At 44.7% G+C, this 20,359-nt stretch overlaps 1 protein-coding gene across 1 annotated transcript in view; it reads left to right on the plus strand.

The window, feature by feature from the left end:
* The first annotated feature begins 3,250 nt into the window (after positions 1–3,250).
* The window catches only part of Nmnat2 (nicotinamide nucleotide adenylyltransferase 2), a 159,193-nt gene continuing 142,084 nt past the window's right edge, over positions 3,251–20,359 (plus strand). Inside the window, exon 1 of the mRNA XM_051147582.1 lies at positions 3,251–3,487. Coding sequence (XP_051003539.1) covers positions 3,403–3,487 — 85 coding nt within the window. The 5' untranslated portion in view covers positions 3,251–3,402. The remainder of the gene's footprint in view (positions 3,488–20,359) is intronic.

Genomic DNA, 20,359 nt, shown 5'->3' on the forward strand with positions numbered 1-20,359 from the left:
ACTATTTATGTCACCATTGTTAATTTGTTGTACTCTGGGCTAATTTTGAGGACCTCTTGTCTTTTTCTTTTCCTTTCTTTCTTCCTTCCTTTCTTTTTTATATTTGCTTCTCCCTGGATGACCTCATTCAGTCCCATGACTTTAAAAATAATCTATAGTAATGACCCCAAAAATATATGTCTCCTGCCAAACCAATCTCTCCAAATGTGAGCCAGCTCATGTCACTTCTCTCCTCAAAATCACTGCTATGGCTTCCCATCTCTCTCGATGAAAGCATCAGGGCCCCACCGAGAGCCTGGAAGCCCATCCACACCCTGTCCTACTTTGTTGATCGTTCCCCAACTCTCGCCACATTCTTTCTTCTTCAGCCACGCTGCTGTTATATGCCGAGAAACCCTAAATATTCTTGCTCCTCAGACCCCTTCTTTCTCCTTTTCATTCTGCTTTGTCTTTCCATCCCCAAATGTTCATGCAACATGATCTTTGTGTGACTGAAGTTCCTGCTCAAATACCATCTCATCAAAGAGCCTTTCTATCTCTGACTCCCATGAGAGAGAACTATTTCTTTTCTGTTTCTTACCCTTGCTCTGTTTCTTTATGATTGATCTGATTACTGATGCGTTTAATTGTTTTGTTTTGTTTTTTTAATGGTCTGTTGTTTTTGTCCACAATGTAAGATGGATTGTAGCAGGAGCCTCATCTTGTTCACAACCTCTAAGTCAGTGCTTGGCATATGTCAGGCGTTCAATAAATATTTATTATTTAACTATAATTTTGCTAATTGCCCAGCTTCTAAACTCTCTTGCTCTTTCTACCCCAATAATCTTATGTTAGGAAGACACAGATTTCTTTATGAATTACACTGGTTCATAAGAGTGTTATATAACCGGGTGATGGTGGCACACACCTTTAATCCCAGCAGTCGGAAGGCAGAGGCAGGTGGATTTCTATGAGTTTGAGGCCAGCCTGGTATACAGAGTGAGTCCAGGAAAGCCAGGGCTTCATAGAGAAACCCTGTCTCGGAAAAAGAAAAGTGTTATATTGAAACTAGAAACTTTGGAGAAACTTTAGGGCCAGCAATTTGGCTTATCAGGTAAAGGCACATGTCACCAAGGCTGACACCTGACTTAAATCCCAGACACACACTCAGGGAGGAGAGAAGTGACTACTACAGGTTATCCTCTGAGCTATATAGTAGTGCTATATTTGTGTGTATGTGTGTGTGTATTCACACGCACACATACAAAGTTATAGACAGTTTAATAAACTAGAAAATTTCTCCACAGTAGAAGTTGACTTATTGTTCAGCAGAAATTAAGAAATATTCATTGCACAGGGCATGGTGGCATATGCCTGTAATCCCAGCACCCAAGAAAGCATAGGAAGGCAGATCTCTGTGAGTTCAAGGCCAGCCTGGTCTACAAAGCAAGTCCGGGACAGCCAGGGCTACACACTTCATTGCACACTTGCCACAAACTCTTAGATAAGAAATAATGGCCGGGTGTGATGGCACATGCCTGTAATCCCAGCACTCGGGAGGCAGAGGCAGGTAGATCTCTGTGAGTTTGAGGCCAGCCTGGTCTACAGAGTGAGTCCAGGACACCCAAGGCTACACAGAGAAACCTTGTCTCAAAAATAAATAAATAAAATATGAATGCGTGAACAGAGCTAGTGAGATGGCTGAACAAGCGAAGGTACCAAGTCTGATGGCCTGAGTTCAACCCCTGGAGCCCACAATAAGGAAGAGAGATCTGACTCTTGCAACGAACTGCTAGCGACTTGAAGCTCAGGAAAGTAACACTTACGTTTCTGAGTCGCTAAGCTAATGATTAGTTCTATATTGCATCAAAGACAGACATTGGGCCATTCTTCAAACCTTCCCTTCCCCCCTATTTGTTTTTCTGAATCTTATTCCACTCATTTGCTTAATTCAAAAGTTAAGACATTTTCCTAAGCTGCTCTATATCCCATCAGTAAAGACTGAAAACTACAAAAGCTACCATATTTATTCTGCTGCTGCCTCATCTCCTTCTGGCCATCTCTCTGACCCCTCTAAGTCCCAGGACAGTACCACTTTCTCTTACATTTGTCCAACGTTAACAGAAGGACTCTCACCCTCACTGTTTCTTAGTGACCACAGGTCAAGATTTGGGTTCCATTCGATAGTTTAGAATCACTAAATAAAGGGGGGAGGGGTCCTTATTTGTTCTTTTCCTTCCAACAGCCAGAGATCTCATTTTTAAAATGTAAATTATGCAGTGCTGTCCCGATGAAAGATTTCAATGGCTTCCTTTTGTTACCTCACTGTAGGTTAGTGACTCAGAATAACTTCTGGCCTGTCATCTTAGCCCCATGTGATGATCCGCACACACTTCTCTACTACTGGGCCCGTGGGTCTCCTTTTATGTTCACAAGCACAGGAAGCCCCGCCCTGTCCCCATATATCTGCACTAGCAACTCCTCGTGTAAATGGGCTCACCTTAAATGCCATTTAAGCCAGAGAGGCTTTCTCAGACCACCTCTTTGTCCAATCTGCTCTGTCAGAGAGTGAGTTAATTTACTTCCTATGGTTTGCTCTATCAGCGGGGCTCAGAACAGCAATCCAATAGAGAGTAAACATTCCAGAAACAAGGATGGGACGGCAACTGTCTCAACTTTAGCAATTTCCTATTACCTTGCCCTACTAAGTTGCTCATTCAATTCCCTCACATCCGTAATTGCTTCAACCTGCACAAAGGACCAACACTAACAGAAGGGCTCTCACCCTCACTGTTTCTTAGTAACCACAGGTCAAGATTTGGGTTCCATTCGATAGTTTAGAATCACTAAATAAGGGGTGGTGGGGGTCTGAAATGAAGGCTATTGAAAAAAAAAACTGTCATTTGTCATAATATTGAGGCCCATGAGAAAGAAAATTCATAAAATCAAAAGTTTTTGGAATTGGATATGTTAGAGAATTGGATTTGTTAGAGGAAAAGAGTGAGATAGGAAAACGAAATCCGAAGGGAAGAGGACATAGCCAGTACACCATGCTGTAAGAATGCAAGGCTCTGGGTCTGAGTACCACTTTTTGCCTTGTAGATAAACTAAGATTCAGTGAAGCGGGTTAGGGAGGACAGAAAAGATAGGGTCAGGCACCAGCACCAGTGTGACGTGAAAGAAGCCGGAGAGGAAGTAGGATTGAACAGAGCCAGAGGGAGAGCAATACAAAAGCAGCCCCGGATCTCGCCGGAGTTGCAAGCGTTAAAGGGAGGCGGGGAGTGACGCGGTTTGCGTCTAGAGCGGCTCCTTGGAGTCCACAGCATCCACCGCCGGAGCCTCGCCTTTCTTTCTCCGTCTGCAGACATAGCGAGACACAAAAAGAGGCAACCTCTGGACCAGTGCGAGGGACCTATTCCCATCATGACCGAGACCACAAAGACCCACGTTATCCTGCTGGCCTGTGGCAGTTTCAATCCCATCACTAAAGGGCACATTCAGATGTTCGGTGAGTCCTCCCGCCCACCCCGGAGGCTGCTTCCGCTGCTCCACTCTCGCCAATACCAGGGTTTTCCTGGGCGATTGGGCAGAAAGGCGTGCGCCCCTCCGGAGGGGTGCGTCCGCTGATCCGGCTGGTGCCAGGTCAACCCCTGCGATCCCGACTAGCGCGAGCCGACGCACACTGCGTTTTTTTCTAGGCTTCTCTAGCCTGGGGCCAGATCACCTCGCGGAGGGCCAGGGGTGGGGGAGGTGCGGGGCTGGGGGGTGAGTGTCCTCTGGGGCGGGGTAGGGGTTCCGGGTTAGAGCCTTGGAGTGCGGCGGTGAGGAGGTTTGACTACTTGGCGGGCGAGGGTGGGGATGAGGGCAGAGGTTGGGGTGCGAAGAAGGAAGGAGAGAGGCTGGAGATAACGTGCTGTTTGTTTAGGATAGGCAGAAAGCTCGAAGGAGTTAAATGTGCTTCGGAGACACAAACACTCGCACACGACACACCGATGACAGGGACTGGAGCTTTCTGGAGGCGCAAGGGACAAATGTTTGGGGATTGTAGCCGTGGTGACCCTGAGCGGTGGATTATGACTGATGGCGAGGGAGGGGTACCACTGACCCGCCGCCGAGGAGATTCGGCTCTCGCTGCCTTGGAAGGGGAGGGGGCGGGGCGGCTGTTGTGGGAGGTGGTCCAGGAGCCTGCGAGATGGATTCGGGCCCAAGTTGGCCAAGGTTCTCCAGGGCGGCGATGGCACCCGGTAGCCTTGCGGTGTGAGTGTGAGGACGGATGTGTGGATATGCGTGAGAGCTCGTGTGTGGGGTACGGACAGGTCTTCACGAGTTTGTTTTTGAGGTTTGGGGTGCACAGCGAGAGGGATCGAGCCCCGACGTCTGGGTGCGTGTATAAGGTCCAACAGAGATCTTCCATGAGGTTGGATATTTCTCGCCACCGGTGCGGAATCCACGCGGCTCAGAGGCTGCTCCTGTAGGACTCAAAGGCGTAGGGTGTGTGCGGCTTTAGACCTCTGAGAGAGGGACGAGGAGGTCACTTTAAAAGCAAGAACTGAGAAGTTAGAAGTTGGGGGTGCTTTTTTCTGTGACTCAGGGAAACGAGTTGGGATAGAGCTAGGGCTCTGGGGCTGGAAGAGGGAATGGGTAAGAGGCCCTGACCCGGCCCTGCGGTGAGGCGCTCTCCACAGGCAGCGGTGCTGAAACGCAGCGCTGCCACTGGCTGCGGGCACACGTGTTTGCCAAAGGCTGGAGGACTGCCAGAGATTTCCTAGCTGTTTAATGAAAGCCACAGTATATCCATAAAGACCACCCCAAATGCTCAACCTAAAAAACACTCGCCTCTAAACCTAAAAGATGAATCTGCAGTGGGCCTGAGGATTAAAAAACTCACGACCACCTTATAAGACTACCCCTGCACACAGGGCAGATCCGGTAGCCACCTTATCGCACGCACGGAAAGAGGGCGCCTAAGAAAGAAGTAGCCATCCTTTCTGCTTTATTCTGTAAGTTTGCTTGTTAAACAGGGGACTTTGTTCTAGCATCAAGGCAGACCAGCAGCAGCGCGGGCCACCTCCTCAGTCACCTGAGGTAGCAGCAACCCAGGCATTCCCCCACTTTTTACTTTCTTGTGAGTCCGGTGTCTTTTCTCTTGTACTCTTCGTCCTAGCCGCTCGACATTGTTTCCCTCTCCCTTAGCCAGGCAGGACCAAGCATCCTTGGGAACTCTTTAGCTCTAGGGCTCTTTAGTGGGCCAGTGGGTGCCCCTCCTTTCCTTCCGGGGCTAAGTATGTGGGAAACCCTGCTTGCTGTAAGAGCAGAGGTGGGTCAGATTTTGATGGAGAGCAAGGGCACGGTCTTGCAGCTGGAGAGTTTGGTGGCAGTGGTGAAGGAGGTTACTGTGGGGGAGCTGATCTGCCAGTTCTCCGGGTGCTTTGGGGGATAGACTGTGAAAGCGGGCACGGGTTGTAGCAGAAGGTTTCACATTTAGAATAAATGAAAGGAGACGTTTGACAGTGGCCGTAATTCACTCCCCATTGGCACTGAGTGCCGATCGAGAATATCTGTCAAGAAAGCCCCTTGAGTGTCCATTAGTATAACCTAAAGAGAAACACAGGAAAAGGATGCCATGTGCTCACGATGGACTGGAGGAGCTAACTACCTAATGGAGGCGTTTTTAAAGTACACGAGCACATGAAAAGGAAGCAAGAAGAAGAGGAAGACAAAAGTAGATATTAAGCTATATGTTGTGGAATCTCTGGTTGGTATCTTTGAGCTTCTGATAGATTTTGAAAAATGTTTTCATGATATGTATTTCTTGTGTGTGTGTGTGTGTGTGTGTGTGTGTGTTCACACATGTGCCACAGCTTTCATATGGAGGGCAGAGGGCAACCTGTGGGAATTGCTGTTCTTCTACTGTGTTGTGTACTGGGTACTGAACTCCAGTTGTCAGTTTTGGTGGCAAAGCACCTTTCCCTTTGGAGCCATTTTAGCAGACTTGTAAATTGTTTTTGTTCGTTTCTTTTCTTATTTATTTATTTTTGGAGACACTGTCTCAGTTTTATTGTCCTGGATTGCCTAGAACCTACTGTGTGGATCTGGCCTGTCCGGAACTTGCAGAGATCTACCTGCCTCTCTGCCTTGTGAGTACTGGGATAATAGGCGTTTTATATTTCTTGAAAATGGATCTCACTCTTAGCCCAAACTGGTCCCAAAGTCATGGTAATTCTCCTGCCTCAGCCTTTGCGAGTTCTGGAACAGGCATGATCTACCATGCTTGGCTTTATGAATTACTTCTGTAAGGCAGTCTCTAGTTCAAAGCTTTTCATGTATGTTTTAAACTTGTTCATATTAACAATCTTACAAGACAAATACCACCATCTCTTTTGTGAGTGGGAAACTGGTTTTCAGAGGTTGATCAGGTAACAGGGTGATCTGATTTGAGACAGGGTCTCAAGTACCCTAGACTTGCCTCATCATGGCCACTGATGACCTTGAACTCTGATCTCCTGCTTCTGCCTCCTGAATGCTGGGATCACCTGAGTACACCTCCACCCCTTTAAGTTGCTTTGGCCCTCACATTTCAGATCCCTCTTACAGACAGCTTACTGAATTCTCTGTGCTGAGTTTCCTTAAGAGAACTGTTGGACATGCTAGTACATGCCTGTAATCCCAGCACTCAGGGAGTTCGAGGCCAGCCTGGTCTACAAAGCCAGTCCAGGACAGCCAAGGCTACACAGAGAAACCCTGTCTGGAAAAAAAGAAAAAAGAAAAAAGAACTCTTCCTCAATGTAAAAGAGACAAATTACCATGCAGCCTTGGCTGTCCTGGACTTGCTTTGTAGACCAGGCTGGCCTAGAACTCACAGCAATCCACCTGCCTCCACCTGCCTCTGCATCCCAAGTGCTGGGCAAACTACTTCCTTTTAAAAAAATGGCTTAAAGCCAGGCGTGGTGGCACATGCCTTTAATTCCAGCTCTCTGGAGGAAGAGGCAGGCAGATCGCTGTGAGTTTGAGGCCAGCCTGGTCTACAGAGTCCAGGACAGCCAAGGCTACACAGAGAAGCCCTGTCTCAAAAAAACCAAAACAAAACAAAAACAAAGACAAAAATGGCTTGAAGCTTTTTGCCCAAACAACACATAAGTACTTAACATAATTATATTTTCAAACTCCCTTTAGGTGTGTGAAATTTGGCGGCACATGCTTGTAACCCAGAGTTTGAGACACAGAAGCTGGAGGGTCAGAAATTCAAGGGCAGCCTTTGCTGTAAAAACCCTTGAAGCAAAATCTTCAATTTCTTTAATAGAGCACCTGTATTTTTAAAGTTGAGTTGCTTATTAGAGAGAAAAAAGAATATAAACAAACAAACAAACTCAACACTGGTAACTAAAGAACTCTCTGTTTTTTAAATGAATGTGTGTATTGTTTATGTGTGTGCAGGAGCACTTCTGTGGACAGAGGCATGTGTGTGAACAGGTATGCATGAGGCCATGGGACAACTTTGGGTGTCATCCTCAGGACCCACCCACCTCTCTTAAGACAGAGCCTCTCACGTACAAGCACCTTGTTTCCACCTCCTCAGTGCTAGTATCACAAGCATGTGTCAACAATTTTTTTTTTTTTTTTTTTAGTTTTTCGAGACAGTGTTTCTCTGTGTAGCCCTGGCTGTCCTCACTTTGTAGACCAGGCTGGCCTCGAGCTCACAGCAATCTGCCTACCTCTGCCTCCCAAGTGCTGGGATTACAGATGTGTGCCCCCCGCCACATCCCCCTCTTTAGTGTGGGTTCTGGAGGTTGAACTCAGATTCTTGCAAAGAATGTGCTTTACTGATTGAGCCATTCCCTAAACCTCATTCTTGATTTTTATAACTCACACCTAGTACAATCTGGATATTTGTAATATATTTTAGACTGAATCTTTCTTTTACTCTGAAAGGGGGTTGAATTTATTTATCCAGTTTGTAGACTACAGAAACATAGGAAAACATAGCATTTGTGACTAAGATAATTGATAGTTTCTCATTTGCAGTTAAAATGTTCTCAGGGATGAATAAAATGTTTTTAGCAAAGTAAACTCATGATCTAATGATGTCACTTTTCATGTCACTTCACTGCATAAGAAAGCAATTGAATCCCAGCAGAGGCAAGCATATCTCTGTGAGTTCAAGGCCAGCCGGATCTACAAAGTGAGTCCAGGACAAACAAGGCTACACAGAGAAACCCTTTCTGGAAACAACAACAATAACAACAACAACAAAAATGTTTCTAGCACACAAATGTATAATCTCTATTTAAAATTTAATAATAATTATTGTTTATATTGATATAATTTTGGTAAATCTACTATTGAGTAACCAAACATCAAGTTTGCAAAAAAAAAAAAAAAAGGCTGATTGATTAGTTTGGATGTAAAAGAGAAGAATGAGATGGTTTAATCAGAGCAGAAATATATCTTGCTTTTGATGACTGGAAAATAACTAGATCTTCCAGTGTTTCTATTTCAATATGTTTTTACTTTGATAAATTGGATCATTTGAAAAGAACGTGGCCTGATTCTGCTGCCCCTGTGTGTACAGATGCTGGGAATGAACTTGGGGACCACTGACAGGGAACTGCCAGGAAGTAAGGAAGCACTGAAGAAGCAGCCTTTTCTACACTGTCTACACAGAGAGTTCCGGGTCAGCCAGAGCTATACAATTAGACCTTATGGAGTGGGTGGGGGGAGGGGGTGGGGCTTGAAATTCTTATATTATTGAATGGTCACTTGCAACACAGCATTCCATACCATGGATTTAGGGGGTGGGGGCAGAAGTGGGAGGGTTGGAGTCAAGTTCTCACTATGTAGCTACAACTTGCTCTATAGCCTAGGCTAACCTTGAACTTATGGTCCTCCTGCCTTAGCATTCCGAGTGCTGGGATTAACAGCTGTGTGTCACCACATCTGGCTGAGCTAGAACACAGAGTCACCCCCTTTACAAATGCTAAAGCAGAAGTACAGGTGTGTCATTTGATCCAGAGCATAAGGGAAGATCAGGAAGGAACTGGTTTTCAGACAGCCAGGCTTGAGTTCACGATACCTTTTCATACCCATCGCTGATGGGTACTGATGAAAGGGGGGAGCCATCGACACTTAGCTGGCAATAGAGGATGAGGAGAATCTTACAGCTGTTTTTGTTTGGTAACACAGGCCACCAGCAAAATATATTCAACAGAAGGACCTTCTGCTCACACCAAACAAACAAACAAAAACAGGCCTTGTTTTAGTACTCCATCAATACTCCCCTATTTCCAGTTTTACTGTGCTCTCAGAACGTTTCTGCCACCTCCCCCAACATTCTCTTCCCTTCCCACTCTTTACTTCAACTGATACCTTTATTTAGATTTTCACTTCAACAGTGCCTTCTCAAGAAAACCCCCGCTGGCTCCTAAATAAGGCTGGCTTCCCTGACTTTTGCTTCCATACCATCTGATACTGCTTCTGTGACCCAGCTCCTGTCTCACTTCCCATTTCACCTCAAACTCTGTGCTATCACTGACTTTCTGTAAGGAGGGAAACAGTGTGTGGTGTCGCCACTGACTGTGTGCTAATGCCAAGCGTAGAGCAGGTGCTCCTCCACAGTTGCTGAATAACTAGGAAAGAAATGACAGTGTAAAATCCTCGGCCAGAGCCAGGTGTGGTGGTGCATTCCTTTAATCCCAGCACTTGGGAGGCAGAGGCAGGCCAGTCTCTGTGAGTTCAAGGCCAACCTGGTCTACAAAGTGACTCCAGGACAGCCAAGGCTACACAGAGAAACCCTGTCTCGAAAAACAAAAAACCCAAACAATAACAACAACAACATCATCATCATCCTGGGCCAGACAGAGGAACTGAGCATGCTCATGGGCTGAGACAAAGAAACGAAGTCATCAGATACCAGAGTCTGGAAAAGTTCAAGATGCCTCAAGGAAAAGGTCCAGAGAGGAGAGATGCCAGAGCGTAGGTGAGGTCTAATCAGTTGGAGAAGCTTATGACTCGGGTTAAAGGATTCAGACTTTATCCCAATGGCCGTGACGAGACATTGTGTTGCTTTTAAGTAAGGAAAATAGCCATATTGTTTAAATCAACACTTACGTTGGATTTTAAGAGTTTATTATTTTTATTTATATGTATATGTGTGCCTCGGAGGCCAGAAGAAGGCATAGGCTACCCTAGACCTAAAATTTCAGGTGGTTGTGAGCTGCCTACTGTGGGTACTGGGAATCAAATTCCCGGGCCGCCTTTCTCGCCCTTGGAATTGAATGTTGAACATAGGTTGCTGGTAGAGGAGGAAAATGGAGTAAATTTCTGTTTGTTTGTTTTGTTGTTGTTGTTATTTTCTTTCTTTTCTTTTTGGTTTTTGGGTTTTTTGTTTTGTTTTGTTTTGTTTTGAGACAGGGTTTCTCACTGTAATAGTCCTGGCTGTCCTGGACTCGCTTTGTAGACCAGGCTGGCCTCGAACTCACAGAGATCCACCTGCCTCTGCCTCTGCCTCCTGAGTGCTGAGATTACAGGCGTGTGCTACCACACCCAACTGAATGGGGTGATTTCTTATGCACACATTTCAGCAGTACAGAATCAAGACAGAAGATGGGCATCCGGCCTGGCTGCTGCTATTTGGCAAGGACAGTGAGTGTGTCTGAGAGCCACTGAGGAAGTAAGAAGAAGTTCACTCTTCCTCATTTCTACATTCCTGTCCAGGACAGCAGAGGAGAAGCAGGGGTTAGCTGGTGGGCAAAGTCACTGTGAGTGGGTTTTACTCCAATTTTTAGGAAACACATAGTCTTAGCCAGCACTAAAACAGGATATGTTACAGCTAAGTTCAAAGTCTCTTTGTAGCCTACCATATCTGATTGCTGTGTAGAAAGCTCCCAGGAGGCTCCAGATACACTCTTTAAAGTTCTTCACACAGAGAAACAATGCCAAAGCGCAGCAGCATTATGGAAATTAAAAAGATCAAAAGGTTTTTTTTTTTAAACCATGAGATTGGAAGATAATCAAGATTTTTTTTAAAAAGATTTATTTATTATTATGTATACAGAGCTCTGCCTGCATGTACATCTGCAGGACAGAGGAGGGCATCAGATCACATTATAGATGGTTGTGAGCCACCATGTGGTTGCTGGGAATTGAACTCATGACCTATGGAAGAACAGTGCTCTTAACCGCTGAGCCATCTCTCCAGCCCCGATAATCAAGATCTTAAATTGATTGTTTTTTAATATGGAAGTTGCGAAATGGGAGCAGTGACTATATATAATACAGTTCATACAGTTCACAGAATGCTCCGAAACATACCCATCTCCAAGATGGTGGTTGTAGTGACACCAGCAAGTGGTGCGAGGGAGTCCACCAAACACGTTGCTAAGCTGAAGGTCTACTGCGGGTTCTGCTTGGGGCTCTCACGGTTGCTTCTCAAGCAGGAGCTGTGTGTGTTTGTGATACAGGAAGACTGGGCTGGTACAAATAGGTAACTTGATAACACTTTTTCTTGCTGAATTGAGTTGCTGCCTCCACGTGAACAGGAGCTAACTGTAAGAGGCAAATCTCCCATCAAGAATTCATCCCAAGCCAAAGCCAATCTAGAACAGTGCTACTGAAGATTTTTTCTTTCTTCCTTCCTTCCTTCCTTCCTTTTTTTAGTTTTTAGAGACTGGGTTTCCCTGTGTAGCCCAGCTGTCCTGGACTCACTGCGTAGACCAGGCTGGCCTCGAACTCACAAAAATCCACCAGCCTCTACCTTTCAGAGTGCTGGGATCAAAGGTGTGTGCCACCACACCTGGCTTCCTTATTTCTCCAGTTGCTTTTGGTTATGGTACTTATCACAGCAACAAAAAGCAAACTAGACCCCAAGCCAAAATTAATTTAACGGTAGTTTATAAAACTCAACCCAGCAACTCAGAACAGCAATTTTTAAAATACCAATTTGAACGCTATTCAATATAGATAGATACTGGTTTGGTGCTTACCTGCTGAAGCATGACCATAAGAACATATTAAAAGTCTTTGTTTTCTGCAATTAAATTACTATGTTTCTGTGAGCAGAAAACATTTGTGTACAGCTAAACAGCATATGATTGTCTTAAATCTGACTCAAGTGTTCCAGATAGCACTTATTAGTGTGGCAAGACTTGGTGACATGCACAATGCATATGTAGTATGGCTGTTGTATGCTCTCCAGGGATGTCCCCAGATGCATCATGGGTGACTGCATCCAGAAACACCTCAGACTCACACTGTACATTTAGTTCTGAACTAATGTTTGGCCATTATGCAACAGAACCCTTTGACTGTGGCCAAATATTTCTCAACCCAGCACGTTCAGTCACAGGTCCCAGTTGGGGTTGTGACCCACAGTTTAAACCTCTGTAGTTTGTCAATTTTCTTAGAGTTTTAATTTTACTTGATCATATTTTGTGCATGCAGCTAAGCTTTTTTTTTTTTTTTTTTTTTTTTTGCTTAAAACTATCAGAATTTCAAAAGTGAGGTGGGTATTGTTGCTTGTGTCCAGTGGGTGAAAATTAGATTCCGGAAGCTCCTCATTAGCCAGCCATCCTAGTTGAATTTATGAGTTCCTGGTTGAGTAATAGAGCCTGCCTCATCACACACAGGAGTGCAAATGCACCTGAATAAACATATGCACACATAAATTCAAGCACACATACACACCACATACACCAATGCATGCAATTAAGAGGCTCATTTGCCTTTTAAGAAAAAATTGAGAGCCAAGCAGTGGTGGTACATGCCTGGAATCCCAGCACTAGGGAAGGCAGAGGCAGGCTGATCTCTGAGTTTGAGGCCAGCCTGGTCTACAGAGCAAGTCCAGGATAGCTAAGGCTACACAGAGAGACCCTGTCTCAGAAAAAAAGAAAGAAAGAAAGAAAGAAAGAAAAGAAAAGAAAAATTTGTATTAATTTTTTGTTTTGTTTTGTTTTTGGTTTTTCGAGACAGGGTCTCTCTGTGTAGCCTTGGCTGTCCTGGACTCACTTAGTAGACCAGGCTGGCCTGGAACTCAGAGATCCACCTGCCTCTGCCTCCCTAGTGCTGGGATTAAAGGCCTGCACCACCACTCCTGGCTCTTAATTCTTATTTAGTATGAATTGACATGTTATGAACCACAGAGAAACATTTATACACCAGTCTCCAATGTTAGACTATTTCAAATGAATAGCTGAAAATACAACAAAATAACACTCAAGTTTGAACCTCTGTTCCTAAGATACTCTCTGCCATGAAAGGAAAATACAAAAGAAGAGTGTGTGTGTGTGTGTGTGTGTGAATGAAAATGTGCAGATACAGATATGTGTAGATACGTAGTTACTTTTCTACTGACAACCAATAGTTGTAAAAGTGTTCAGCGTGAGACTTGAGCAAAGAGCTAGAGAGATGGCTCAGTGGTTAAGAACACTGTTCTTTCAGAGGTCCTGAGTTCAATTCCCAGCCTTTCTTCTCAAACCTAAGTTTCAAAGATGTGGTGGCTTTTGCCTATAATCCCACAATATTTGGGAGGCCGAAACAGAGGGAAGCGGCAAGTTTGAGGCCAGCTCTGGCTACATAGTGAGTTCGGGGTCAGTCTTTACTACAAAACTCAAAACTCAAAAAAAAAAAAAAAAAAAACCCAAAAACAACAACAACATGAAACAAACAAACAAACAAACAAACAACAACAACAAAAACAAAACAAAAAAGTGAAAACAAAGAACCAACCAGAAAAACAAAAACTTTATTTGGAAACATTTGTTTGTCCTCTCTCCCTGTGTCTCTCTGTGCCTCTCTTTACCTCCTTTCCTCCTGCTCTCATTTATTCATCTTTGTTTTTGCCTTGAGGCAGGCTCGAACTAAGTAACCTTGACTGACCTAGAACTCTCTTGTAGCCCAAGCTGGAATTGAACTTGAAGCAGTCCTGAAGTCTGGACCTCCTTTGTGCTAGGATTATAGCTGTGTACCACCATGCTGGGCTCGAGAGCCTTTCTTATACGAAACTGTTGTACCATGAGCTCCACCCTCAGCCATGAGATTCAAGTCTTTATATCATTTTCCTCCCAGCCACCAATGGATTGCCCTGTTGATGGTATTAGCTTAATGGCCATCTGTGGCACTGCAAAATATACTTTCTAATGCAGTTCTTTCTAACTTTAGACTTTTAAATATTCCAAATTGCTGAAAAAGATCCAATGAGATGTATTAAAAGAAAAAAGGTCGGGCAGTGGTGGCACATACCTTTAGTCCCAGCTCTTGGGAGGCAGAGGCAGGAGAACTTCTGAGTTTGGGGCCAACCTGGTCTACAGAATGAGTTCCAGGACACCCACGGCTGCAAAAAACACAGAGACAGAGACAGAGAGTCAAGAAACAGGAGAGAGAGCTACACAGAGAAACTCTGTCTCAAAAAATCAGAGACAGTAAAAACCCAACAAAATCACAAAACGAAACAAAAATAAAAATAACAGCAAAAACAAAGAGATTTGCTAAGTACCTTTTAAATATCAGTTTTGATTTGTTTTGCAATTCTCAACATACACGAGTTTGTTTCACTAAAGGCAGTTGGAATAATTCTTTTGGATTTGATGCTACGGACCCACTACATAGGAGCTTTTTTGCTAAAGAATCATGTCATATCTTAAAACGTATAAAAATGGTTCATAAAAAAGAATGTTTCCACTGCCAGAGATATTCTAATTATAAGTGTTCATGGCCATAGATCATTTTTTTTTTCCTTTTGATACTTTTTGGCAGCTGGCCTCTGAAGTATTTTAGCTTTAAGCCAATGTCCATGGTGTGACCAAGGCTACCCTCTTCACATTGGCTCACTCTTCCTTTTGTACTTCACAATTTCTCTGAAATTTGTGAATTTTCCAGGAAAGGCAAGTGCAGTCCTCACTACCGCCTTCACCATGACCACCCTCACTGTGGGGCTACCTCACCCACTACCGCCTTCACCATGACCACCCTCACTGTGAGGCTACCTTACCTGGGCTTTTTTTTTTTTTTTTTTTTTTTTTTTTTGGTTTTTTGAGACAGGGTCTCTCTGTGTAGCCTTGACTGTCCCAGACTCGCTTTGTAGACCAGGCTGGCCTCGAACTCACAGCGATCCGGCTGCCTCTGCCTCCTGAGCGCTGGGGTTATAGGCATGTGCCACCACCGCCTGGCTTTACCTGGGCTTTTAAAAACCTCCTGCCATCCAACTGCTTCTCCTTAAGCCTGCTGCATAATGTTCTTTAGTCTTGGACAAGGAGCCAGCCAAAACTTTGGGGAGTGTGGTGGGGTGGAGAGACGGCTCAGAGGGCCTAGGTTTGATTCCCAGCATCCAGTGGTTAGTGGCAACCTCCCGTAATCCTAGGTCCAGAGGATCTGACACCCTCTTTTTCTAGCCTCCATGGGCTCTGCATACATGTGGTGCACATACACACATGTGAGCAAAACACCCATATGCATAAAATATGACCCTCCTCGATTCTTATAATTTGGAGGATAGTGAAGTTAAAACGAGGAGGTAGCTGACACCAGGACTCAGAGCTGGTCCCTGAAGGGCCAGGGTCTCCATGGCACCTATGTTCCAAGTTGGTATCTACAACACTGTTGCCACTATCGCGGAAGTAGCCCTGCCACTGCTTGTGGACTTCATTTAACATTTAACCCCTACTGCAAGGTGGTGGCGGTGCACACCTTTGATGCCAACAGTCAGGAGGTGAAGGCAGGTAGATCTCTGAGTTCGAGGCCAGCATGATCTACAGAGTGAGTTCCAGGACAGCCAGGGCTATACAGGGGGGAAAAAACACCATACAACAGGAGCCAGTGCAGAGGATTGTCCCCAGGTAACAGTAAAGTGCTTCTAGTGTCTCTCTTGTTTGCTTAGACTGAAACTATTGGACCAGTGCTTAATTCTTCCCTCTTGCCAGTAAACCTTTGGAGTTCTTTGTGTCTTCTTCAAGGAACTAGCATCAACCACCTCCCCTCCCCCACACTCTTACACCAAGCCATTGTTGCTGTTCCTCCAAATGACTGCAACAGCCTTTAAAAAAAATCATTTTTATTTTTTGTGAGACAGGGTCTCATGTAACCCAGGCTGGCCTTGAACTCATTACTTTGAACTTCTGATTCAACTGTTAGGATTTACAGCTTTTGTGGCATTGAGTGTTGAACCAGCAAGCACTCTACCAGCTGAGCTACTTGCTCAGCTTGCTCTAACCTCCTTTGTACTGAACTCTCTACTTCTGTCTTTGGCCACCGATACTTTTCTTTTTTTTCCCCCTACCTTTTTGCATTTACTCATTTATTTATGTTGTGGGATCAGGGTTGGGGCGGTTCCAACACTTAATTCTTAGTAAAGGGTCGAAGAGATCCTTAAGAAAAAGTATTCCACATCTAAGTAATATTGATATTCTCTCTACAAAATCCTCCAGTGGCTTCCTGTTTTCTTCAGAGAAAAACTCAGAGTAAGCTAACCCACTCCCACTCCAGGCACTCCTCACCCCCTCCCCCCCCCCCCCACCCGTGACCTTCAGGCCTCCTCCCACCCTTCCCCGTGACCTTCAGGCCTCCCCCCTCCCACCCACTGACCTTCAGGCCTCCTCCCACTCACCCTCCCCCCCACCCGGTGACCTTCAGGCCTCCTCCTACCCCTCTGTCCTAAAGTCCTATTCTACATCCTTCTTAGCCATGCTCAGCTCTGCCTGGAAGACCCAGGTCTGATTTGCTGCCCTCTATATTGCAGCCTCCTTCCCTGGTCTGGGCAAGTCCTCCTCCCCCAGTATAGAGCATCTGAAACTGCGCCTCACACACTCCCAGTTCCCCTAAACTCTCCGTACTTGTACCTCTCTCCTATTGCTTTCCCACAAAGCTTTGCCTTGTTTGTTATGTTTATTTACCACCTGTCTCTCCAGAACAGAACTGAACACTGGAAGGATCCATCTTCACTTGTATCAGTTTCCAATGCATGGGCTTCTAGAACAGTCTCTCCCACAGTGTGTGTTTGGCTACCATCTGTCGAATGAGTAAATGGATGAAATATTAATGTCCTCTCTATGACTGTGTTGCCTGAATATATGACTGTGCCCCATACATGTGCCTGGTGTCCCCAGAGACCAGAGGAGGGCATCAGAAGTCATGGCATGAGTTACTGATGGTTGTGGGCTGGTTGGGTGCTGGGAATTGTGCCCAGGTCCTGAGTGAGAGCAACAAGTGCTCTTAACTACTGAGCCAGGTGGCCACCCCCTATCCCATGTCCTTACTAGGCTTGTGGTCAGGAAGGGTGGAGTCACTAGAACACTCAGCACTTCCTGATTCACTCCAAGTATATTTATTGGGTCCTGAATGTGCCCCAGGCACTGCGCTGACACTCCCCACTATACCTCAGGAAAAGCATCTTTCGGGTGACCTAGAGATAAGCAAAGTAAACACAGCAGGTCAGATGATTACTGGCCATTTCGTCTCCAGGTCTTGGTTTTCTCTGTTGTAAAGGAACAGCAGGCAGGTCTGGATAGAACCCTGGGGTTGGCTGCCAGAGAAGAATGTCCCACCAGGAATGTTCAACCTTAGCCTGTGGGCTACATGTGGGTAAGAATAGCTATGAAAGCCTGAGTTTGGGGGCTGGAGAGATGGCTCAGTGGGAGAGATGGCTCAGTGGTTAAGAGTATTGATTGCTCTTCTAGAGGACCAGGGTTCAATCCCTAGCACCCACATGGCATCTCACAACTGTCTATAACTCCAGTTTCAGAGGATCTGACACCCTCAATGCACATGAAATAAAAAAATTTAAAATATTACATAAACAAAGAAAGTCTGAGTTTGAAAGTTGGAGTTTCCCGAGGGGTGATGGTGGAAACTGGCACTTGGGGCTGACAGCTGGCTAAGTGTGAAGGCCCCCAACAGTGTGGCACACTCCACAGAAGACTATGTGTAAGTGGAAACGGGAGGGAGGGAGCGAAGAGACGGAAAACAGGCAGCTAGCGGTGCCAACGATTTCAAACAAAATTCACCACCTTTATTAATTTTTTTAAAATTACATTTGTGTGTGTGTGTGTGTGTGTGTGTGTGTGTGTGTAAAGCATGCAGAGATCAGAGGACAACTTATAGAAGCTAGTTCTCTTTTTGCCGCCCCCCCTCCCCCCCGCACCCCGAGACCCAGGGATCAAACTCAAGTCAGTTTTGGCAGCAAGCACAATTACTCTCAATCCAGTGCTTTTATTGAACCCTCTAGGGGGGATGGGTAGAGGAATAGATGGCAGACACTGAGGTGGACCCCCAGTCTTGGGACCTGTTCCTCAGATGTAAGCACTTCTACTAGGCCCCCCAACAGAGCTATTGACTGTGACATAAAAATATATTTTTTAATTATCTTATTTTATTTTTATTTTTATTTTATGTGCCTGTGTGTGTGAGGGCATCAGATAGATCACCTGGAACTGGAGTTACAGACAGTTGTTAGTTGCTATGTGGGTGCTGGGAATTGAACCCTAGTCCTCTGGAAGAGCAGCCAGTGCTCTTAATCCCTGAGTCATCTCTCTAGCCCTTACAAAAATATTTTAACGGCTGGGTGGTGGTGGTACACACCTTTTAATCCCAGCACTTGGGAGGCAGAGGCAGGTGGATCGCTGTGAGTTCGAGGCCAGCCTGGTTAACAAAGTGAGTCCAGGACAGTCAAGGCTACACAGAGAAACCCTGTCTCGAAAAACTAAAAAACAAAACAAAACAAAATAGAATAATAATGTTATTTTTCTGTGCTACCTTTGAATTGGGGTTTTCTTGTTAATCATGGTTTTATTTATTAACTTTTCTGAAATGAAATCACTGTGCATTGTACAAATCATTTCTATTAATGAAATGCACTCTTATACATCCTTCTAAAACATTAACAAACATCTCACTTCCCTGGTAGGAAGCGACACTCACCTAAGTGCTCTGTCTGTCTTATTGTAGCTCAGTGGGCGTGGCTGCTGTCCTGGCTCCCAGAGTGCACCTCATCCTAGTTATAGCTGGGACATGTGCCCTCTCTCTTTTCCACTTAATTAAAAAGCAAATAGTTTGAAGACCTTTTCTTTGACACTTGCTTTGATTTGTCCTGGAGGCCTTAAGTAAACAATATATTTCCATTCTTGGTATAAAGCTCATTTTCTATGGCTGTAAAAATTATTATTATACCCCTTTAAAGACTCAATTAAATGACACTTCAAGATGGGGCAGGCTTTTATTTTTCAACATTTTCCCAATCCTTCATTTTGGTACCCACAGGGAAGTGGAATGTTTGCTCCATGGTGTGTCAAGATGGAACTACATCAATAACTTTCTACGCTGATAAATATTTAACTGCACGTGACTCATCACATGAACTGCAAGTTCTTTAGAACAGAGCAGTGTTTTAAAATTTAGAGAGTGTCATTCATTATAAACTAAAACTTAAACGATGAAATCTTACATATAAATTCAAGTCATAATTACTTTATTTACTATGAACCAATCTTGCTAAACATCATTAAAAAGTTATTTACTTATTGTGCTCCAGGGAGTCAACGTTGATGTATAATATATGATTTTTTTTCCCTGCTGTGAACAATGTTGATTTAAAGAGTGAGTAAATGCCAGGCATTGGTGGTACATTCCTTTAATCCCAGCACTTGGGAGCCAGAGGCAGGTGGATCTCTGAGTTTGAGGCCAGCCTCGTCTACAGAGTGAGTTTCAGGACAGCCAAGGCTACACAGAGAAACCCTATGTCAAACAAACAAACAAAGAAGTGAGTGAATATACCATTTTTCTCCTTTGTTAAAATTCTCTTTCTCTGTGTGTGTATGTTTATACATTATTTATAAACATTTCTCTATTAAAGAAGAGGAATTGGACAGTTATAGCAAACAGTTTATAGACTGAAAAATACAGAAACCTAAAATGGACATTTATAGAAATAGGATGTCTACCTGTGGGGGTTGGAATGACAGCAAGTCTGACGGGTCCTTAAACAGGAGGTGCTGCTTAAGACTGTTACCCAGGGAATCCGTTTAACCAGCAATTTTCAGTCTAACTGAATCTCTAAAAAGACTTAGGCAGCAAGTATAGTTTCAATGTCACAATCGTAATTTCTCTGGCCAGTTGGGCAAACAATCACGTGTACAGTGGGGATAATTTTCTGGCTTTTGACTTATGCTGGACCATGATTAGCTTTGGCCATTGTCAGGCATTCATCTGCTGCTGAACGTGAGTGTACTTTCTCAGAACTCAGTTACCCCTTTCTCGGCTCTCAGCTACCTCCCTGTTTAAAGCTCAGTGCTTACCTCCCTTACGCAGCCAGAGTCCTTTGCATCATGAGTCTGCAGGCTTTTCTGGCAGGCATCTGCAGCCTCTCACCTCCCTCTGAGCCCTCATCGCACTTGGTTTGTAC

The sequence above is a fragment of the Acomys russatus genome, chromosome 6 (assembly GCF_903995435.1).
Source record: "Acomys russatus chromosome 6, mAcoRus1.1, whole genome shotgun sequence".
In the NCBI taxonomy this organism is placed as follows: Eukaryota; Metazoa; Chordata; class Mammalia; order Rodentia; family Muridae; genus Acomys; species Acomys russatus.